Genomic DNA, 24,496 nt, shown 5'->3' with positions numbered 1-24,496 from the left:
TTAAGAGAAACTGTATAGGAAACAACTTTATTGAATTCTCAAAGATCACAATAGGGACAGGAGAAACTCTATAAGTTCATATGACTTGAAAAAAAGAAGAAGAAACAAAACATGAAACCAATCTATAGCTTTTTAAGTAAACAAATATATATAAATCGTTTCCCTAGCTATTCAACTTATGAAAAGAGTTTGATAATCATAAGCAACGGGGATAATGAAATCTCTGAACACAGAGGTAATGTAATCTCAGAGACGAATAATTCCATCTTCAATGCGATGCAATTTTAAGAATAATGGTCTTATTGATCCATGACTTCCAGCTTCCGTTTCCCCTTCTTGTTATATTGGAAGCAGACTCAGCACCGACCTCAACATTTGCAGTTTTCTCGGGCTGTGGCTTCTTGCACAGAAGAAAATTCCGGGTACCATGAGCTCCAATTGTCTCAAGTGGACTTAAAGCTGTAAAAACCAGAAACATAAAGAAAAATCAGACAATTGATACAGGTAAATCATTAATGCATCAGTGTAATCAACAAGTTTAGTCGCAGGACAATCATATTGAAGATAAATTTCGTTAAAGAGCAATCATGCAGACAAAAGAAAGCAATATCTAAACAAAAAAAGATAGGTATAGACAACTACATAGACAAGTACGAATTTATGAAAGATTGAATGTTCACAAGCCTCAAGTCAAAGGTACAAATTAGAAAATAATCTAAAAACATAGAACAAGATCCACATGGCCCAGCATTTGACATGCAATGTAGACAATCGGTAAAGCAGACTAATCAGTGTTCCAATTTCCAAACCTTCCACAATGCAGGAGATTTAAAAAGTTAAGCTATCTAGTAGCTCATTTAGAACTACTGAACGCGCAAAGGTACAGAAGTTGTAGATATTATGGTAAGAAAATGCTGACGGTAAGATGAGCAATAAGTCAACATTAGAAATTTCTCTTTGTTATATGGGCACCATCTAACAGACGAATCTAGATATTCAGATAGACAATGCAAAGCATTACAACTTCATAATTGGTTCATCTTACTAACACCATTGTTCAAAAGACACCAAAATTATTGCGATTAAAGGATGCTTCAAAACCTCTAAACCAGGATCACTAAAAATGTGTATTCATAATGCTAAGCTCATACTTGTGTTTTTCAATAACTAATCTCTAAAAATGGCAGTTTATTCTCCCATATATAACTTTGAAAATACGCCAACCCTTTAAAGGCAAATTCACTGGAAAATAACCCATCTAAATTTATAAATTAGTCGGAACCTAGAAACGCATATTACACAGAAAACTAAAGCCAAATTTAAGAATTCCGGAATCAGTCCATACCATAAAAACATACTCCATAATGCATAGTGGAAACAATTCTTTAATTTTCCAATGTAATTACGATAAGCAAACACCGCCTTTCTAATTTCTATTGCTTATACTTCCATTCAATCCCAAATTAAGCAAAATCTAAATTTTCCAAGTTCACCTAACCAAGTCAACAAAAACTAAATTTCACCTAACTTAAATTACAAATACCAAATTTCACCTAACCTAAGCACAAAAATACAAAATTCTAAATCACAAAGTTATATTAATCAACAAAAAAAAGACTATAATAATATTAAATTAATAAAATTAAATCGAAGAAAAGGAAGGAAATTAATACCATCAGATCCAGCAGAAGGGCAATGAAGGAGGAAATCATTAAGATTAGAACCAAGAACAGGAAGACGACCTTCACGAGCATAAGATTTCAACGCCATATCAATAACAGCAGCAACAAGCTCGCCTTCATTCACGACAAATCTTAAAGGTCCAGCACTTCCTAGAACATTCACCGTAATCAACACCCTGTTTCCCTTTGCCTTTTTTTGCTTGCTTAGCAACATATTTTTCCGATTTTTTTTTCTCCAAATAATAATTCAAAATTCTCAGATCGAAGAATTGATTTGTAACCCCAAAAAAACACAAAATTTCTTCCCGAAAATCAAAAACAATAATTCAAAATTTCCAGATCGAATGATTGAATTGTAAAAATAATAACCCAGAAAATTTTTCTGGAAAATTGAAACAATGTAGAATATTTAAGGGTCAAGGCCGAGGCAGCGGTAGTACCAGCCTTCCATGCAAGAACCGAAAGCGAAAGCGGAAGAAGATGACAATGAATGAACGAAGATCCCCCTTGTAAAGAGGAAGGGGGAAGATCGCATGTAATTTTTACTTAAGATTTCCACCATTCACAACCAATTTAATCTTCCAATTGTTGTTTTTTTGCAGAAATCTAGCTATTCTTCTGGATTATTGCTCAAATTGAAGCAAAAAAAAAAACCCAACAATGGCGGAAACAAAGGATACTTAGAAAAGAGGAGAGAGAAAGTGGAAGTAGATGAGAAAATTGGAGAAGGCGGAATTTATAAAGGAAGAAGAATTGAGGGTTAGGGTTTGTAAAAGGGGGGAAAATTGAGGGTATAATTAACAATTCATGATGTTCTGAAGTTGGGTTATTTAAATAAAAAAATAAAAGGAAGAAATTAGGAAAGTATGCGTCGACTAAAGAAGAGAGGAGATTTGATAACACACGCAGCACGCCGTTTCTCGTAATTTCTAAGCGAAGCATATGCGCTTGTACTTTAATTAGCAGCCGGTATTTAATTTCTATCGTTAATTTCTCACGTGTTTTAGTAATCTTGCCTATTTCTTATCAATTTTATATTCTTGAGAGCCAAGTTATTTTGAAATTTTGGGAACTTTCTAAAACCAAATATATATATATATATATATATATATATATATATATATATTTGGTTTTAGAAAGTTCCCAAAATTAAAAAGATATATATATATATTTATATATATATATCTTTTTGCTTTGAATAAGTTAGGATTCTATTAGGAAAGTTTTGATTGTTTACTTCATGAAGTTTATTGTTTAAATTAAATTAATTTAATTAATATGCTCCATTTGTATTCAAATGATCCTATCCTTATTTTATTTTAGGTGGTGCTAAATGATATACGTAGTACCTTTTTTTTTTTTTTTTCCCCTACCATTTATGGATTTATGCTTGGAATATCTGTTTTGGGGTTTTTTGGATGTCCTGCGGAGAGTTACAACACCGAGACTGGATCCACGCGCCTGTATCTGCAAAACAACGGAAACTCCGGTTGGGTGGAGTTCCGCCACCGACGATCAAGTTAGAACGTGTATGGAGTCCGTAAAAAGTGCGGAAAGTAAAGTATCTTCTCGGATTCCGAGAGAATATCTGCAATTAATGATTGCTCGGTTTTTTGTGAATATTTCTGAATGTGTCCCATGATGGGAACATCTCCCTATTTATAGGGTCTCGAAATGGGTGCCGCCATCCTAGGTTACGGAAACCTAGGAATGGTGGGCTTCCTTGGGAATTGGGCCAGAAAGGCCGCCATTTTTCACAATCATTAGAGATGCCACGTGTCAGCAGGGGATTGGTTCTCTGGGAACCTCACCTGAAGTGACACGTGTCACCTTCCCATTGGACCACGTGTCCTTGGTAAAAATACCCAAAACATTTGCCCCTCACGGGTGTCACGTGGCACTAGTGATACCTGTCAGGCGACCATTGGAGAACGGTTTTTAACCGTTTGTCTTCCAGGGAAATTACGGGGATGCCCCCTGAATTACCCTTCTATAAATAGATTTTTACCCCTCCCTTTTTTGGACATTTCCAAAACTTAGAGAGAGAGACATCCGTTTTTAGAGAGATAAACTCTGTCAACCGCCTGTATACCTTGCAAGTAGTTGCTTTCATTTCACTACTCACAGCCGGTACACCGTCTGGGTAGTTTGCAAACACTTATTCTTTTTCCAAGGGGTACATCCGGTTATCTCTTCTAGAACCGCCTGTGTACCCTTCAAGCAAGCTTTGGCATTTCAAGTGGGCACAACCGGTTACCCGTCTGAGCCTTCTTGCAAACAATTGTTCAGTTCCCGCCTGTTAGTTCAGTCGGTCACCGCTTGACTACTTTGCAGCTCATCTCATAGGTACCGTTTCACCTCTTCTCAACTCTTTCATATATTTCCATTTGTGTACATTTCACTCCATTAATAGATTCACCAATAGCACACACAACACATCATAGTTTAGTGGGCGGCTGGTCCCTTGGGACGGCTGAGTCTAGAATTGGGGGAGCCGCCTCTGGGTGCCTGGATCACTCTTTCTCATCTCCCAATCCGACCGTCTCTGTGTTTGTGCAGGACACTATGGCTAGGACTAGGAAGACGGCTGTAGATCCGGAGTATAGGGAGGAGAGCACTGAAGAAAAGCCGCCTGAGGGAGATCAGGCTTAGATAGCAAGAGGATCCTCCATGGGCACACCCAGCACACCTAGTGATGGAATTCTAGAGTCCAAAAACGGAGACGGAGAAGAGGCCGCCTCCATATCTTGTCAGGAGGAGGCAGATGTGATTGCCACTGAGAGAGACGGGAGTGAATCCGCTTCTGGGTCTGACTCCGTAGCCTCCAGCAGCTCTCTATCTCCGGATGTGGATAGTGAGGAAGAGGAGAGGCCAACATGGAATAACAAAGGGGATCCATTTCAAATCCATATTTCAGCCAAAGACAGGGCAAATATGGAGAGGCACCTGGAGGCTGTTAAACTTAAGCGTCCTCTGGGTATGTGCAAGTTACCTCAAATCCCGGATGAGGATTATGAAAAAATAATAGAGGCGGGGTTTTTGGAACTTACAACCACCGCTCTCTCAACCGGAGAATTAATTAGTGCACCTAAAAACTAGGTACTTAAACCTGAGTTTTTAAGGGACGAGGTGTTTTTGTCCGCCTGTGGGTTGAGCACCCAATTTTGACAGACGTATGTAGATTATTTTTCCGGCTATGTTTTGCCGTCTCTATCTTTTGTAACTTGTGTTTTTTCTTGCTTGATGATCTAACAAACGGTTTTGTTTTGCAGAAAATGCATTAAACATGCTTCCTGTCGACAAAACGCTTGCTAAGTCCGCCGCAGATATCTACAGGGAGAATGAGGAGAAGAAGAGAGCCGCATAGACGGCTAAAAATAAGGTATTAACCGCCTGAACCAACTTCCAATTTATTACTTTATTTCTATGTGTACAGACGGTGATGTACCATTTGTATAGTTTGTGCCTGGTCCCAGCTTTATGCCTAATTTCTGACTTGTTTTCTAGGAGGGATACAGAGCTCCTAGATCCTTTTCCAGGGTCATCAGACCAAGGTCTAGTGAGAAGACTTCTGGCAACAAATCCAGGAAGACCTCGTCTGCTCAAACGGCTTCTCGGATGTCCGTTGGAGGAAAGAGTCTACAATTATGCGTTGACCTTTCCTCCCAGTCGAATGTTGCTGCGGCGCCGTCTTGTGTCCTGCCTCCTAGGGCTGCAGGCGATTTGAGCCTTCAGCCGCCTCACCAAGGCACTGCTGAATTCTTCAACTCCCTTGAGCTTGGCTTACCCATGCGGGTTAAGTCACATTCTCGTCTTTAGTTAGAAGGTTCCTCTGGCAGCCGGCAATCTATTGGAGGCGGTTATGTTACTTTCTCACCATCTCTTCCTGGTGCAGATCTGTCTCCCCGGTGGCAGGATGTACAACAATTTTCCAGGGCCATGTTGTAGGCCGTCTCCAAGGAAGACAAGGAGGCCATCCCGGGTATACATGCGTTCAATGTTGACCGCATCCTGGCCCAGCTGTCTGAGGTATGAGTGTTTCTCTTCCATCTTTACTAACTTCTTAGTATTTGCCAGTTGCAATCTAACACTTTTAATGTACAGGCGATGCTGCGGGTGGAGGGGCTGAAAAAGTCGTATGCCCGGAAACAGGAAGAGGTAAGGCGGGCAAAAAGAGCCGCTCTCGACACGTCTGATGTTTTCTCAGTACAAAATGATTATTCATGACCTCGAGACTAAGTCTGAGCTTTTGCAACAAGCGGAATCTATCAAGCGGCTTAAAAAATCCCTCGATGAGGCCAACACAAAAATCTTCAATCTACAGGCACTAGTTGATAACGCTGAGCTCGAGCTCAAAAAGAAAGAGGATGCTCTCAAGTCCTTGGAGAACACTAATAAGGAGAACACCTCTTTGAAAGCAGACAATGACCGCCTGTTGAAGGAAAGGGCCGCCTCTGAGAAAAATTTCAAGGCCATGCTGGAGGCTAAGCAGAGCCGGCTCATCGAGGAGAATGAGCACGACTGCGAGAACCGCATGAAGATGGCCTAGTCCCTCCTAAGTCCAGAGGTGGGTTACAGCACCTGGGAGCTTGCCTACAAATATGCAGATCTTGCTATCCTGGCCAAGGATGAAAACCAGCAGGAGCCAGAGCCATTCCAAGACTGGGTCAAGAAGGAAGCCGCAGCCGTCGAGGAGGAGGCAAACTTTGAAAGAGATGAGGAAGATCTTGAGGAGGACCAGGAGACCTCTGCCCCAGTTCCGCCTGAAAAGGATGCGCCTTCACCCCCGGCTTAGTAATTCAGCTGCATGTATTTCCGGTCTGCGTGCCGTGTATCATTATGTCTCTTTTAACCGGATGAGGATCCGGTTAACAATTACTCTCCCGGCCTCTTGGTCGGTTTTTTAATGACATGTTCTACTAAATGCGTCGGTGTTTGCCAAATTTTGCTTCAATTTTTCAATTCTTTCATGCAATTTTTGTTAAGTAGCTGAATGCATGTGGCTTCATTGATACATCAGGTGTATTTTGCTCCTGGACGGGTGTTTTTTTTGGTAATTGTCCCAACCCAAGCGAGCAGTCGTCCAATAAGCATCCGGATGGACGTCAAACAGTCATTGACCGCCTCTGAATCAATACTTAATATTTAATTCTAAGATGGAAAAACAGGCGTTTTCTTTATGGCGCCTGGGTTTCAACTTTGAATTTTCGAGTCAACCGACTGTGATTTACCCCTTGGGATAATCAGTCTTTGCCAATTGTCTAATAGCAAGCGGCCATTGACTGTGTGTAGGTGTCATAACCAAGTTATGTTTTAGCTGCTATTATGATAACCGTTTGTATTGCTTCTGAACAATGACCGGTTATATCCAACCAAGATATCAGTTATCGTTTGTATTGCCTTTGAGTAATAACCGGTCATATCCAGGTCTCAATTGATCATTTAAACGGCTGCAAGTTATCTCAAATTTAGATAGTTGGTTGGGCCGTTTGTGTTATAGTTTATAGAACAATGTACCACCCAAATGGGAGATGTTCTCTTTGACGAATTCACCCGGATGGGCGTCGCCGATTGCCTGCTCATGTTGGGGCAGGTGACGGTTTCAAGGATATCTGACCATTGGCCTCATCAATAGCTGCTAAGTATTTGGCTTAGCTTATCTACTCATGCTGGAGCAGACGTAAAGAATTTATACAAGTCCATTTGTACATTGTACAAACGGTATATATACAGAAAGCAATAAACATGTGAAAATAAAGCTTCTTTTCATTGATAAACTTTATTTACAAAAAATTTACAAGTCTCAGAAGTAGTACTTTTTCAAGTTGTCTACTTTCCAAGTTCTGGCTAGCTGCCTGCTGTTTAGGGTAAAAATTACCCATGACAAATGGACCAATCCGGACCTGCCACGTGTCCACCACGTGGGCCAATCAGCGTCCGCCATTTGTCACCCTAAGAGGTCCAACATGGACTAATCAGGCCACGCCACGTGGCCTCCCATATGCCAAATAGGCAAAATGGCCACCAAGGCCCAAAGTCCGAGAGAAGCCCAATTTGCCCTGGTTAACCTAAACCTAAAATTGGCACGCTTCTCAAGACTATAAATACTTAATTAATCCTCATTAAAGGGGATTCAGCAATTGATGACTCTCACCTAGAGAAGTCTAAACACATTGATCACTCCTCCCCTAGAGGAACCAGATCTCCCACCTTTACTTTCCGCATTTATCACTCCTCAAACAAGTACTAACTTGACCGTTGGAGGCGGAGCTCCCACCACAAGGAGTCTCCGTTGTTTTGCAAGTACAGGCGCAAGGATACCAGTCTCGGAATTGTAACTCTCCCGCAGGACATCAGAAAACCCCGAAACATTTTGGCGCCGTCTGTGGGGAGAGTACTTTCGAGATGGCATCACAGTCTGTACCGATTCTAAGTGACAAGCGTCCCATGGACGACCCCCTGGTTCAGTCGGACCAGGACACCGACAATGAAATCGATGTCGAGACTCACGACCCCCGACGGGTCCCTTAGAGCTCGACGTACCCGTCCCACCGCCTGAGCATCAACAGGCGATCGAGGGGTCTGCTCCTGTTACCAGGAACGAACTCATGTCTTTCATGAGAGGTTTCAAGGGAGAAATCCAGGAGCTAATCAAAAAGAGAACGCCTGTTCCCGCAAAGGAACAGTCGGCCAGAACGTCCTCCCACCCCGGGAGAACTAGACTTGTTAAGGATCGTGTGGCGACCCCCTAGCCAAAGCCTGGGGTAAGGCAGTCGCCAGTGATCGACTAAACGAAGTATCACTTCCCTTCACAAGGGAAGAGAAAGCCCATCCGTTATGTTCAACCGGACGAGTCAAAGAGAACATTCTCTGATGCTCGAATGTTGCTGGAGCAGAAGAAGAATGACCGACTATCAGAGTCGGCCTCTACGTCTGATTTTCAAGACAGTCTCCACCATACCTCCATGAGGTATTCAAAATCTAACCATGAGAGTCAGACAGGCGGCACTCACCCTCACAAAAGTGTGCTAACACTCACAGGGTACAGCCGACATAGTTCTTGCCCATGCTAAATTAATAGACCAGGCGGCAATATAAGTAGTCGGCCAGGTCTAACCAACCCCGATTAAAGTTACATGCGCCTAGCATGACACTCAATGGGTACAGCCGGTAGAAGACCAGCCTCCGAGCATCCGTCCAGGCGGCCAAGTACTGCATGCGTCATACGAACAAATGTTGGGAGTCGGATGGTCAAGCTTGTAGGCTGGTAAACATGGAATCAAGCGCTGACTACTTCATATCATTACGTGAGAAGCACATTGCTAGCCACACGTCGCTTAGACCAACTAGGTGGCAAAGTCCCATGTGATCATAACAAGGAGGCGGCTCTTCAAGTGACAAGGCACAATACCAAGGGTATATAAACCAAGGCATGTGTCGTATAACATGGAGACCAAACAAGACTTACATGATCATAACCGTCGCCCAGCTTTTGAAACGATTCGCAAATGCTAGGTGGAGTAATGGCCCTTATGCTTCTTGAACAAACCGACACCCAGGCTTCGTTCTTCAAAGCTAGTAGGCGGCAATCGGCTCCAACTCAGCCACAAAGCAGTCGCCCTACTAGCTCTAAAATAGCCGGAACTCTTTAATGAGGGCCATAGACGCTAGCATACAATCGACTCTCAAAACGTTGTGAGCATTACACCCTTGAAGCCGAAAATGGATACTTAAGGCACCTCTCTTAGTTCTCAAACTAATCAAAGTATCATCCAACATCACCTTTGCCAAACCTTTCTTGACATAGCACAAGCAATCGGCATCAAGATGGTATTTTTAACCAGCCGGCCAATATATGTTGTTGCTATGGTTAAATATGCGCATGCTACTACTGCTCTTCATACTTGCACTGGTAGTGGAAAGCTTGCCTAAACATGCAAATTTGGTGAACACGATGCCAGCTACTAACACGAATGGTTTCGATGCAAGTGTGGTATGAGCAGGCGGCAAGTGGGAGAACAACAGGTGCTCATATAAAGAAACAAGAACACCCCATGAGCAGTCGGTTGGTGCAACGCATCCAGCCATGCTAACGATGAAATGCAAACAAACGACAATCTATGCAGCTGCTAAACATTCGGTCCTTCACTATTAAACCTGAACGTTACGGAACAACCATCTCCAACTCAGTCCCAGCTAGAGGCACTAAAACAGCCGGCCTTCACAATGGTTTTGTTAAATGCATCCAGTCGCTAAAAACAGCCGGCCTAGTATCAGCCAACTAGGCGGCAGTAATGATTAAATCAGGTGGCCGTTGCAACCAAAGCAATGATTAAACGGCTAGTCATGTAAAAACAAGCGGCACCCTATTGAGAATTGTCAATTGTTTCCGTTGAAATTACCGTGAGGAAGCTTTTACCCAAGGTGAATCTTAATTACTGAGTAAATTCTGGAAGAAGTCGTTTGTGAGCTTCTAACCAGGCGGACTTCTCCTCATGCCAAGCATCTGTTTGATATAGGCGGCATCAAAGGCTGCAAGCAATACATCCGGCCAGCTCCATATATGCTCACCCAACATTTATAATGCCATATGTATTTCAATTCAAATGAAACTTTTTCCAGCTTGCATCATATGCGGGTCAACTAGTGGGTCTTGGTCTGGCTGAAACAAAACCGAAAACCAGCCGTAAAAAACAAGAGTTAGGTGCATGAATAGCAGCCGGCCATCTCTACGCAACATTAGTTAGCTCTTGATAAAACATCCGGCACTCTCAGCATTTGAGAGCAGGCGACATTATAGAGTTAGTCGGCATTCGGTCAGCCAAACAGCCGGTGCTCGTCGAGGGTAGCCTTGAAAAACCGGCTATATGTATTTAAAGCAAGAATGCCGTGAATAATTACACAATCACAAGTGCTCCTCAAGATTACAGCCGGCCATACCCAAAAAAACCATTGTGCTCGGTTTACTTGAGGTTCAAAAACGGCCCCGGCATGCGAGCATCTATGATCTTTGCTATTGTGATAAGACCAGCCTGCTCTATATGATGTTTTATCATGGTATAACCGCATGGTTTTTGCTCAAAAATATAATGCCAAGTATACTTGATACAAATGAGTTTGGTTCCAGCTTGATCTTCCAAAAGTAAACAACCAACATACTCGCACATATAAACCTCAAACCTCACGGCCTGCCGAGAGGAGTAGCGCTTGGCTCGTAGTAATATAATCGGCCATGAGAGTGAATGCTTAAACTTGTTCATGTGCTAATTCTCTTATTGTGAAAGCTGGGCATTGGCGTCTCGCCCAAGAAAGCAGGCGGCTAAATGGCAGCCGGCCTAGTCCCAGCCACGAAGTAGCAGGTGGTAGCCACGATCAACTTTAACCATGCGTCCGGCACTTCGATGTTGGGCATGAGTTACATTGCCGAGTGTGTGAGCATGTAGCCTCGAACTTAGGCCTTGATTATAAGCGAGAGCTTGATGACTCCTACCTCAAATGCACACAAGCATTAAAATCAAGACACTCGAATGGTTCATAACAGTCGGCACCTCATAACAAAACCAGTCGGCCCCTTAAACCATTCAAAAGAGCAAGTCGGAGTAGGAGCGCCTATGCTTGAACAACCGGCTCCTAGGCATCGTTCCTCAAAGCCAGCAGGCGGCAGCCGGCCCCAACCCAGCCACTAAGCACCCGGCCTGCCAGCTTTAAACAGCCGGCTATTACACGAAAGAAATTATCATCAAGAAAATTATCATGGGTACGAGTACAACTAGCATCATTATGCTAAGCCCAACATCATCATGATCATGCATCGTGATTTTGAAGCTGAGAAGATTGGATGTCTTGCCAAATGAAAGCAAGCGGCATGCCGAATGTCTGGTGGTATGATTATCATGGTTTCGTAGCCTTGGTTTAGGCGACCTCAATCATTATTATGATAAAAAAAAATAAAAAAATAAAAAAAAAGTATAAGATGCCCTAAAAAATGTTGCCTAAGGTTATTAAACCAGGCAGCATAGGCGGCACTCTATTGAAGACCGTCTTTCTTCGTGGATTACCTCCACTTGTTTGCATGACAGTCTATCAGGCAAGAAAAGCGGCATGAATACTAGCCGACCCCCTATACAATGAAGTCTCGTAGCTATGAAAGCAGCCGACTCTCATTAATAACACCATCCATCCTTTATGGAAGGGAACTAGGTGATCCATCTGCTCTAACACTTGAAATGATTTCAATACTTGATACTGATTTAGAGGGGCAGGCCGCCTATACATTTACAGTCGCCTACTCTCCATTGAGTATTTCACTTTATCATCAGAGGGGCATGCCGTCTGTACCTTTACAGTCGGCTACTCTCCATTGAGTATTTTACTCTATCTTCAGAGGGGCATGCCGTCTGTACCTTTACAGTCGGCTACTCTCCATTGAGTATTTTACTCTATCTTCAGAGGGGCATGCCGTCTGTACCTTTACATTCGGCTACTCTCCATAGAGTATTTTACTCTATCTTCAGAGGGCATGCCGCCTGTACCTTTACAGTCGGCTACTCTCCATTGAATATTTTACTCTATCACCATAGGGGGATGCCGTCTGGACATACAGTCGATTCCAAGACAGACGACCACCCTCCTATACTTAGCTAAAAAATGATGGTGGCCTGGCCGACCCTGTGCCTAAATAGGCAGCTGCCCTCCTCTTACTTAGCATCTGCGTCCACTAAAAGACTAACCAAGGCCACAGGCCGAATGGGACCAGGCGCCAAGCCAACTGATCCAATCTTCAAAACTAATACGACCTGTCCCAACATCATAGCAGGCGTCCGGCGGCATCCCTCCGGATGAAATTCGTCGCAGAGAGCAGCTCCCTTTTGGGTGGAACATTGCTCTATAAACTAATTACACGGCACCTATACGACTGTCCCCAAGGGCAACCACGTAGCCGTTTTTGAGACAAGGATAACTCTATCACTAACCAAACCAGTGGTAGCAGTTGACATCTGAGTCAGATGATCGCCTGTATTACTTGGGATAAATGCAGGGGGTACCTCTTGAGTTAATAGCCAACAAACATTGGCGAATCAAAAGGTTCAGCCGGCCTCCGCCGCCTGGTACCTTTACTACTCAAGCAGGAGTGACGGCGACTGAGTAACACCAAAGTCAACTCATAGGCACTCCCTCAAACTTGGTATTGAACCTAAAAGGTTTGAGTAGACCGCCTGTTTTTTGGCAAACAGGGGCACTCAAACCCCTATTCCTACTAGGTAACCACTCCATGGGCTAATAGCCAACAACATTGGCGAATCAAGGGGATCAGCCGGCCTCCGCCGCCTGGTACCTCTACTACTCAAGCTAGAGAGTGACGGAGACTGAGTAACTCCCATGTTAACTCATAGTCACTCTCTCAAACTTAGTATGGAGCCTAAAAGGTATGAGTCGCCCGCCTGTTTTTAGCAAACAGGGGCTCTCAACCACTACTCCTGCTAGGTTAACAACCTTTGAGTTAATAGCCAAGAAAAACTTGGCGAATCAAGGGGACTATCCGGCCCCCGCCGCCTGGTTTCCCTACCACTCAAACAAAATAGGCAGTGATTGACTAACCGCAAGGTTAACCAGTCGCCCTCCTTAGTACGGAACCTAAAAGGTATGAGGAGTCCGCCTGTTTTTTGGTAAACAGAGGTACTTGACCACTATTCTTACTAGGTTGGCTATACTTAAAGCTGCCGTCTGTAACCCAACAGGCGTAGCTACTTTGGTTGGACGTCCTGTCTGACGCCTGCTTCTATGCAGCCACCAAAGCAGACGACCAGCCATCCCCCAACGAAATAAACTAAGTACCAAACTTAGTATATTGAATCAAAAGAGGCCAATGGCCGAATAATGCTAAACGCTTACCCCTTATGCAATAGTTGACAGTCCACCTGATCAGGGGCTATCTGCATAGTGGGGCAAAGAATCGACATCTGTCTAGTTCGGCGGCAATCATTATTATGATTGATTAACTTTGAAAATGTCATACCGCCCAAGGTATCAAAATTTTCTAAGTTAATCAAGTCCATCTCCCATTAGAACTAGACAAGATACCGACCTAGCAAAGCTTCGAGGGTCTAACTTTCGAAAGGAGCAATCCCTCCTGGAAAGAGAAATTACTCCTTCCGAGGGGCAAATGTTTAGGGTAAAAATTACCCATGACAAATGGACCAATCCGGACCTGCCACGTGTCCACCACGTGGGCCAATCAGCGTCCGCCATTTGTCACCCTAAGAGGTCCAACATGGACTAATCAGGCCACGCCACGTGGCCTCCCATATGCCAAATAGGCAAAATGGCCACCAAGGCCCAAAGTCCGAGAGAAGCCCAATTTGCCCTGGTTAACCTAAACCTAAAATTGGCACGCTTCTCAAGACTATAAATACTTAATTAATCCTCATTAAAGGGGATTCAGCAATTGATGACTCTCACCTAGAGAAGTCTAAACACATTGATCACTCCTCCCCTAGAGGAACCAGATCTCCCACCTTTACTTTCCGCATTTATCACTCCTCAAACAAGTACTAACTTGACCGTTGGAGGCGGAGCTCCCACCACAAGGAGTCTCCGTTGTTTTGTAGGTACAGGCGCAAGGATACCAGTCTCGGAATTGTAACTCTCCCGCAGGACATCAGAAAACCCCGAAACACCTGCCATTTTGAGTTTCCAGGCAGTAGGTGTCGCCTATCACTTCTTCATAAATCCGGTAGGGGCCTTCCCAATTGGGAGTGATGTGAATCAAGAGGCTAATTCTTTTGAAGGGTCCAAGACACTTTTAGAAGGTCCAAATGCTTCATTATAGGCTGCCCAAACAAAGAAATAAACAAGGAAAGGTCCACTAGTTCAATAAGGAAAGAAGGAAGCATGATTTGCAAAGAAGATGAAATGGAGCAGTTCACTTCCGGCGAGGAGCACGGTGGCCACGCGCCGGGATAGGGCCCACGCGCCAGCTTCCCGGCACCGGACTGAGCCCAGATACACGCTAGTGTGGCGTGGGTCAACAGGGGGGCGCGTGTGGTGGTGTGGTGGCGGCGATATGAAAAGAATGATTTTATAGACTTAGTTTATTTCTAGAGTTTTTGCTTGCAAGTTTTTACCTTTCACTTGAAAAGGTTTTTCTTGGTTTAAGCACTTAGGATAAAATTAAATTTCTATCATTTAGTTGCTATAAACTTCTTAAGGTTATTAGGAAAGTTTTTAGTTAGTTAATTAGAGTTTGATTAGGATAAGTTTTCCTATTCTAGTTAGAAGTAGTAATTCTATTCTAGTTAGGATACTTGGGGAACAAGGTTAGGGGTTTGTCCTAGTCCTTGTAGGAGTAGGATTAATTGCCTCCTATGTCTATAAATAGGGGTAATTTTTGTGGCTTTAGAGGGAGAGATTATTATTGCATTGTTTTGAGTTTAATAAACACTTAAGTTCTAATTAATGGATTTCAATTGCTATTTTGCTTGTTTTAGTTAAAACATTCGTTTGGGTTGATTAATTAAGTGGATTCTTAGTTAACTAATCTAGTTTTTTGTTTAATTCTTAGTGGATTTTCTTGTATAGAATTAAGCTTGATTCATATCCTTGTGTGTTTTAATTTTAGGGCTAAAATTCACATCATCTTGGTATCAGATTCCAAGTTCCGATAGAAAAAAAACTGGTAACGTTTGGCTGGGCATTTTTGGTGATTCTTTTTTCATTAGACTCTAAAAACGTCTAGATATCACCATATAAAATTTAGTAGCTTTTGGTTGAGTAACGAACTCTGTACAGCCTCAAATGTTTGGTGTTGATACACTAGGTTGCGGTTGGGAGTCCGGTTTTTGTTTGCTTCAAGATTTGATCTTTTAATTAAGATTTTTGCATAAACTAACTTGGTTTGTGTCGGAATAATGAGTGATGAAGAGGTTCCACAAGTTCCAAGGGGTTTAACCTTAGAACAAGCCCAAAACCTTAGGAGAGATAGACAAATCACCGAGTTGGCAGCATGGTTGGAGGAGGTATTGAAGAGACTTGATACTCGTGATGGATCTTCTTCAAAGAGGGGTGATTCTAACCCTAGCTCTAGTTCAAGTAAGGAAGAACAACCAAGGAGAAACCCTAGGAGGTCACGAAAGAATTATTCATCAAGTGATGATTCACCTAGACCTAGGAGAAGGGATAGACCAAAAGATGATGATAGAAACCTTAAACTAGATCTTCCCGAATTCAATGGGAGTATGAATGAACCAGAGAAGTATTTTGAATGGATTAGAAGGGCCGAAACACTCTTTGATTACAAGGAGTATGATGAGAGAAAGAAGTGTAAGAGTACGGAGTTGAAACTCACTGGTTATGCTAGCCTTTGGTATGATAATTTGAAAAAGAAGAGGCATAGGGAAGGGCGTGACAAAATCACAACTTGGGAGCAACTCAAGAAGCACATGAAAAAGAGGTTCGTTCCTAGTGATTATATTCAAGAAATTTACCTTAAGATGCAGACTTTTAAACAAAATTCTATGACTATTGAGAATTATATTGTTGAATTTGAGAGGTTATGCATGCTATGTGGTTTAGAAGAGATTGTTGAACATAAGATTGCTCGTTTTATTTCTGGTTTGAATGATAATATTGCTGAAAAAGTTGAATTGCAACAATATTTGTCTTTTGAGGATGTGTGTAAAGTGGCTATCAAAGTTGAAAAACAATTAAAAGGGAAGAAGAGCTCATTCACTAAATCGTTTATAAAAGGATTCTCAAAACCTTTTGAAAGAGCTAGTGTGGAAAATGGTGGTTCTAGTTCGAATTACAAAGAATATAAGCCTAAATTCAAAACTAATAAGGAGTTTGAAGATAGGAAGTGCTTTAAGTGTGGTAGTGTTGGTCACATTGCCAGTGATTGTCCTTCTAAAAGGGTCATGACGGCTCAAGAATGGGAACAAGAGCAGGCTGTTATTGAGCATGATAGTGACGGTGAAAAGGATGAGGAAAAATTTGAAGAAGAGGAGGAAGACATAGAAGAAATTGATCCCGAGACTCAAGGTCAAAGTTTGGTCCTAAGGAGAGCACTACACTCAAAACCTATATCTATTGAAAGCAATCAAAGGGAGAAAATATTTCTCACAAGATGCAAGGTGAAATATAGGTTGTGTGATATGATAATAGACACGGGAAGTTGCACTAATGTAGTGTCTACTACTTTGGTATATAAATTAGAGTGGCCGATCACCGAGCATCCAAACCCCTACAAGCTTCATTGGCTCAATAATTCAAGTGATGTCAAGGTGGATAAACAAGCCCTAATATCCTTTTCAATTGGTAAATTTCATGACAAAGTTTTGTGTGATGTTTTCCCCATGGATGCGTGTCATATACTATTAGGTTGTCCTTGGCAATATGATAGATTTGTGAAATTTGATGCCAAGACCAATGTGTATTTTGTGGAGGTTGGGAATAAACATTTTAGTCTACATCCTTTGTCTCATAAAGGACATAGTAAGTGCTCAAATGTTAATCGAAGTTCAAGTTTGTTTCTAAGGGAAAAAGTATTCAAGGAAGAGATCGACAGAGGACCCAAGACATGTCTTCTGATGAAAGAAGATGAAAATTATGAAGATGGTGAGTACCAAGAAGACTTGTGTAGTAAAGTGGTGATGAAGATTCTACATATATCATTGAAAACCTCGTTACTTGTTTTGATAAAGTGAATTTGAGGGCAAATTCTTTTGAAGAAGGGGAGAATGATGTGAATCAAGAGGCTAATTCTTTTGAAGGGTCCAAGACACTTTTAAAAGGTCCAAATAGCTTCATTATAGGCTTCTTAAATAAAGAAATAAACAAGGAAAGTTCCACTAGTTCAATAAGGAAAGAAGGAAGCATGATTTGCAAAGAAGATGAAATGGAGCAGTTCACTTCCGGCGAGGAGCACGGTGGCCACGCGCCGGGATAGGGCCCACGCGCCAGCTTCCCGGCACCGGACTGAGCCCAGCTACACGCTAGTGTGGCGTGGGTCAACAGGGGGGGCGCGTGTGGTGGTGTGGTGGCGACGATATGAAAAGAATGATTTTATAGACTTAGTTTATTTCTAGAGTTTTTGCTTGCAAGTTTTTACCTTTCACTTGAAAGGGTTTTTCTTGGTTTAAGCACTTAGGATAAGATTAAATTTCTATCATTTAGTTGCTATAAACTTCTTAAGGTTATTAGGAAAGTTTTTAGTCAGTTAATTAGAGTTTGATTAGGATTAGTTTTCCTATTCTAGTTAGAAGTAGTAATTCTATTCTAGTTAGGATACTTGGGGAACAAGGTTAGGGGTTTTTCCTAGTCCTTGTAGGAGTAGTATTAGTTGCCTCCTATGTCTATAAATAGGGGTAATTTTCGTAGCTTTAGAGGGAGAGATTATTATTGCATTGTTTTGAGTTTAAACACTTAAGTTCTAATTGATGGATTTCAATTGCTGTTTTGCTTGTTTTAGCTAAAACATTCGTTTGGGTTGATTAATTAGGTAGATTCTTAGTTAATTAATCTAGTTTCTTGTTTAATTCTTGGTGGATTTTCCTGTATAGAATTAATCTTGATTTATATCCTTGTGTGTTTTAGTTTTAGGACTAAAATTCACATCAGGGAGTCAACTTTCCTTGCTCATTGGCCTTACCAGTTGCCTCCATTTTCCGTAACACAAAGTCCCCCACTTTCAAGGGTCGTTCGTGTACTCTTTTGTTGTAGGCTCTTGTTATTCTCAAACGGTAAATCTCATGACGCAAGGCGGCATTACCCCTGCGCTCAGGAAGTGAGTCCAGTGCTAGCCGTATGGCCTCCCAATTTGCCTCTTCATCATAGAGCATGATTCGAAGAGTTGGTTCATAATGCTCAATAGGCAGGACGACTTCTGTACCGTATGTCATGAGAAACGGGGTTTCACCGATTGGCCCTTTTTCAGTTGTCTTGATGGCCCATAGGACATGAGGCAACTCATCTACCCATAGACCGCCAGACCTTTCTATTTTCTTCTTAATGTCGTCTAAAATGAGCTTGTTGAAGGCTTCAACTTGGCCGTTTGCTTGGGGGCGGCCGGCTAATGCAAAACAATGCGAGATCCTTTGATCTCCCAACCAATTTTTGAGGGTAGGCGTCTCAAATTGAGGGCCACTGTCAAAAACTATAGACATAGGTACCCCAAATCGGGTGATGATATTCCTCCAAATGAAGGAAATGACATCCTTTGTCTTTATGCCCTTGACCGCCTCTGCCTCTAACCATTTGGTGAAGTAATCAATGGCAACTAGAATGTACCTCCGTTCGCTTGTAGCAGGCGTATATGAACCCAGAATGTCCATACCCCATTTGGCGAATGGCACTGGGCTGTAGATAGCCGTTAAATCAGTAACCGGACGGTGTATGAGTTTACCGAATTTTTGACATTTATCACACTTCTTCACCATTTCCATGGCATCTGCCTCAAGAGCGGGACAAAAGTAGCCGTGTCTCCTGACCCTTTTTACTAGAGTCCTGCCGCCTATATATGATGCACAAAAGCCCAAGTGTAGATCCTCAAGAACCTCTTTCCCCCTTTATGGGGTAACACATTTCAGCAACAGCTGGAGGTAACCCTTCTAGAAGAGTTATCCATTATGGGTCTCAAAACTTGTGGCCCGTTTTCTCATTGCAGCCGCTTCTGAAAAGGCATCCGACAAAGTGTCGTCTGTCAGATAAGCCCAAACGCCATCCATCCAGGTCGAGCTTCGGCCAAGAACTCTAGTAAGATCATGTTCAATACTTCTCTTTTCCATGACTTCTCAAAAGACTAACCTAGGTGTATCACAGGAGGCGGATGATGACAGTTTAGAGAGAGCATCCGCTTGATTGTTTTCTGACCTGGGCACTGATTGGGGGACAATAGGTCGTTGGTCTACTATCCTAGATCAAATTTACAATTTATATTCCTAACCTAACTCTATCAAGTTCACACTAGATAGTGGCAAGCTAGGGTCAAACCACAAGGAATAAGTGTATTAACTTAAGGTAATTAAACTAGTAGGAAGGTTGTGAGATAGGGAGAGAAACATCTAAAACACTACTTAAAGCAATTAACAAGATATTAGGGAAAGGGGAATCCAATTACATTAATGAATTCAATAACAAGTCGTAATTAGATGATCATGATCTCAATTAGGAACGATTAACACACTCAACTCACTCCCGCGCAATTAAGCATGCTAATTATCCTACTAAGCTAATTCACTCCCGCGCAACTAGCCTAGCAAAGGTATGGAAGAATCTAGACTCTCAATCAACTCACTTCCGCATAATTGATTGAAAGCACAATTAAGAACTAAGAATCAATTAGCTAAAAATATTCTAGTCAATGTAAACATCATCTAAAGACAATAATCAAGAATCAATTTCATACTAATTACAACCAATCACTCAATTCATCAACATAACCTTCATCCATTTCCTTAGAACAAAATCTAAGCAAAAATAATGAAGGAAAACATGGAAAACAAGGTAAAACTAGAATTAAAGCAAGATTCAACAAGTAAACTAATTAACTACTCTAATCAACAATGAAATAAGCAAAAACAATAATTAAACAAAGCAATAAAGGTGAGAGAAAGTTAGAAAAGCTCATTGAATAGATGAGAAGAGAATCCACAAAATTTGCTTCTTCAAGCTCTCAAATCTCCATTGAAATCCAAGCTTTCTCTCTCTAAAACTACTTCTAAACTAGAGAGATAAAATCCTAATTAGAGGAGAGAGGAAATGTAAAAATCCCCCCCTAAGGAAGTCTAAGAAGTCCTCTATTTATATTACAAGAAGAGAAAGAAAGAAATCCGGAATTTAAGCTCAAAAAAGACCAAGAAAACCACGCCTGCGGCGGGCATGGCCACACACGCGGTGGACTGAGCCGCGCTCGCGGCAAGGCTTCTCCGAGGCATCTCCAGAAACTTGCAACAATTAGGAAGAAAAGAGGGTCGCGCCTGCAGAGCTTGGTAGTATCTTGCAGATTCAAACGGCCATAAATTCTGTTCTAGGAATCCCATTTGGGTTTGCAACCTACCGTTGGAAAGATCTTCAAGTTTAGTTTCCAACGCAATTTGAATCGTTTCAATCCGATAAGTAGATCAAAAGTTAAGGCTGAAAGAGTGAACAAGACTCGGTTTAAGGCCTTCTACGAGCTTCAAGCTTTCTTGTCTCAAGCTTCTTAGCTTCTTTCTTAGCTTCAAGCTTCTTCTATTGAACTTTCTTGCCTTTTCTCGGGTCATAATCATCGAATAAAGTTCCAAGAACCTACACAAATAGACCAAGAGAGAAAAGAGTGAAAGTACACATAGAAAAACATGCAAATCAATCTAGAAGCCGACCAAAAAGCATATTATTCCCAACTAAGGCCTAAAACCATAAACTAAGACAAAGATAACTAAAAAAAGGCTAAAATGAATATAAATAACAAATAAACACCTAAATAAACCTAAAACTAAGGGAGAAAAACGCCCTAATATGTGTCATAAATGACACTTATTAGGCACTTGACTAAGATGAAATTCATCAAGTGTCCTGGCTTCATCTTTGACCGTTTGTAAGTATTTGATCATAGCCGGATGGGAGGCCTCATAGTCATCATGTTATTGGCTAACAATCAGTTGTGAATCAGAGTAGGTGTCAACCTTTCTTGCCCCTGCCGCCTCAAACATCCGGATACCGGCTAGTGGGCCTCATATTCTGCCTCATTATTTGAGGCTTGAAACTTGAATCGTATCGCATATTCGTATTTGTCTCCTTCAGGGGATTGACATATAACTCCTGCACCACAGCCGTTCATAGTAGAGCTCCCGTCTACATACACTTTCCAAACCTGGTCGAGATTCTCCGGCTCAGCCGGGCTTGTCATTTCGACAATGAAGTCGGCAAACGCCTGACCTTTCACCGCCTTCCTAGGTTCGAAAGCGATTTCAAGACTTAGCCTTTTAACAGCCCATTTGAGCATCCTCACGGATGACTCCAAAGTTGTCATTGGCCGCTTGAGAGGTTGATCTGTATAGATCACAACCGGATGTGCCAGGAAGTAAGGTTTTAACTTCTTGACTGCCATGAAAAGAGTGAGGCCAAAATTTTCAACCATGGGGTACTGTAGTTCAGCATTTTGAAGAACATGGCTAATGAAATAAACCGGAAGCTAGATACCGTCTCTTTCAGCCAATAGCACGGCATTGAGGGCATGGTATGAGACGGCCAAATACATGTAAAGCACCTCCTATGGTAAAGGGATTACCAGCCTTGGCAATGAATGCAAGTGCTCCTTCAACTTCTGAAATGCCGCCTCAGCATCCTCTTCCCATTCAAATCTTGTCTTACTTTTTATTGCTTGGAAGAAATAGAGGCACTTGTCACTTGGCCGGCTGAGGAATCTCCCCAATGCCGCTAGACAACCGATTAACTTTTAAACTTCTTTGACAGTGCGGGGTGACTTCATGTCAATTACCGTCTGTACCTTCTCTGGATTGGCTTCTATCCCCCTTTGATCAATCAGAAATCCGAGGAACTTCCCAGACTCAACACCAAAGACACACTTCTTGGGATTGAGGATGACCTTGTGCCGCCTGAGGGTGGTGAACGTTTCTCAGAGGTCAGTAAGGTGATCCGCATGTTGCTTGGATTTTACTATCATGTCATCTATGTACGCCTCTACATTCCTCCCAATTTGATTAATGAAGACAGTATTAATCATTCGTCAGAAAGTAGCAGGCGCATTCTTCAAGCCAAACGACATCACAATGTAAAAGAATAACCCCTAATCAGTGACGAATGTCGTCTTTTCTTGATCTTTTTTCCAAATGGGTATTTGATGAAAGCCTGAGTAGGCGTCCATAAAGCTCATCAAGGCATGACCGGCTGTAGAGTCAACCAGACTGTCGATCTTTGAAAGTGGATAGCTATCCTTCGGACATGCCTTGTTCAGAACTGTGTAATCAACCACATGCGCTAGGTACCATTCGGTTTTTTCACAAGAACAACGTTTGCTACCCAATCCGGGTAGTAACATTGTCGAATGAACCCAGCATCCATCAGCTTCTTGACCTCAGTGGCAGCCGCCTAAGACCTCTCCTCACCGTGATTTCTCTTCTTTTGCCTAACCGGCTTCTTTTTTGGATCCACGACGAGTTTGTGGATAGCAAGATCCGGGCTGACGCCTGGCATCTCTTCCACTTCAAAGGCAAAAATTTCTTTGAATTATATTCTTTCAACAGTTGGTGCAAGCCCACACCCAACTTCGCAAAAGCAACCGTCCTCACCTTAACAGTTCACTCCGGACGTGTATCATCGAGGGCGATGTCAATATTTTCACGAGCCGGCTGGGGACGAAGATCATCTGACCGTTCCCCGATCAGTGATTGCTATTTCTTTTCTTTTTTGACGGCCACCAACTGGTCCACCTTTCTCTTTTTGCCGGCTGCCTTAGTAGCAGGCGCAACTTCCTTGAAGTCATCAAGGTCAATAGGTTCTTTTCCCTGGTCGGCTGAGGCCACAGTAGGCTTGACGTCTGAGATATAACATTCCCTTGCCGTCTTTTGATCCGCATTCAGTGATCCCACTAACCCGACATCCCTCTCGAATTTCAGGTTCATGAGGGATGGGATGATGACAGCCTTGGATACATTAAGGGCGGGACGACCCAATATTAGGTTATAGGCAGTCAATTCTTCAACAACCAAGAATTTGATGACCATATGGGTGCCTTTTCCCCTTCTTTCCTAGCCGGATGGGTAGGTCAATCCTCCCCATCGGATGCACTACTCCACCCCCAAAACCAACCAAAGGGTGAGAGACTTTGTGCATGTTGCTGGGCTTATACTTAAGCTTTTCCAAGCACTTTTAGCTGATAAGGTCAGACGAGCTCCCGGTGTCAATAAGGATCCGGCCTACTCTTTGGTTTGCGACCTTACATTCAATGACTATGGGGTCATCATGTGGCCGCCTGAAGTTGTTTATGCACCCGGCTGGCAGGTTGCCAAACCATCGTTGGGCAATGTCCTTCAATGTAGCCGGGAAGCACCGACACCAAGTGACATCGTCCAACCCCTGTAGGTACATGAGGTTGGTGTAGGTCATCAGGTAGTTTTAAGGGTTGGTGGTACCATCATAAGTACCTACCAACATATTTTTAACCTTGGTCGGCTAGGCCGCGCCTCGGTTATCTCCTTGGAGAACGCCGAAGGTTGTTCCCCAAGTTTGAGCAGACAAAGCTGCCAGTCTAAAGGTTGGACTTCTGTGCCGCCTAACCCCAAAGAGAGTCGGCTGCATATATTGTTGCCCATACGGCATGTATGGCTACTTAGGCATATACGGAGCCGAATGGATTATCTGAGGGCCAAAATGGACGGACAGGCCGCCTGACTGACCCTCTCGGTTTGATTGCCAATACCTCATTGAGATATTCTGAAAGCTGTCTGGGTAAGTCGATGTTGAGGCCGACTCAGATAGTTGTAGACTTTTCTTTTGCTGGATTAACATCCGGGTATCCGAATAAGTCTTCTTTAATCCATCCGGCTGAACTTGTCGGATGGCCTTCCTCTTCCCTGTTTCAAGGAATCGAATCTTTGACAGATCAATCAAGGGCCAGTTCTCATCTTTTGGTTTGGGATGTGAAGTAGGCACACAGTCCTTGACTAGCTTTTTCTTCTTGGGCGACTGACCCCTGCTGGAGCTAGTCGTCTTCTTATTGATCAGATCCTTGATTTCCCCTTTGAAACTTGTCATGAATTCCACGAGCTCATTTTGAGTGACAGGGGCTGCGCCTTCTACCTCCTGGGGTTCAGACGGCT

The 24,496-nt window shown here is 42.6% G+C and overlaps 1 protein-coding gene across 1 annotated transcript; it reads right to left on the bottom strand.

Moving 5' to 3' along the window:
* LOC110694426 (uncharacterized protein At4g22758-like) lies at positions 1-2,622 on the bottom strand. The gene is made up of 2 exons (XM_021871598.1): positions 1,674-2,622; positions 1-459 (listed from the first exon to the last, which is right to left on the bottom strand). Exons 1-2 carry the CDS (start codon positions 1,894-1,896, stop codon positions 269-271), a joined length of 414 nt encoding a protein of 137 aa, XP_021727290.1. The 5' UTR covers positions 1,897-2,622; the 3' UTR covers positions 1-268.
* Between the last annotated feature and the right edge of the window lie 21,874 nt (positions 2,623-24,496).

Source organism: Chenopodium quinoa, unplaced genomic scaffold (genome assembly GCF_001683475.1).
Source record: "Chenopodium quinoa cultivar QQ74 unplaced genomic scaffold, ASM168347v1, whole genome shotgun sequence".
In the NCBI taxonomy this organism is placed as follows: Eukaryota; Viridiplantae; Streptophyta; class Magnoliopsida; order Caryophyllales; family Amaranthaceae; genus Chenopodium; species Chenopodium quinoa.
Note: the sequence above shows the minus strand (reverse complement) of the source record. Positions and strands in the feature narration are given on the sequence as shown.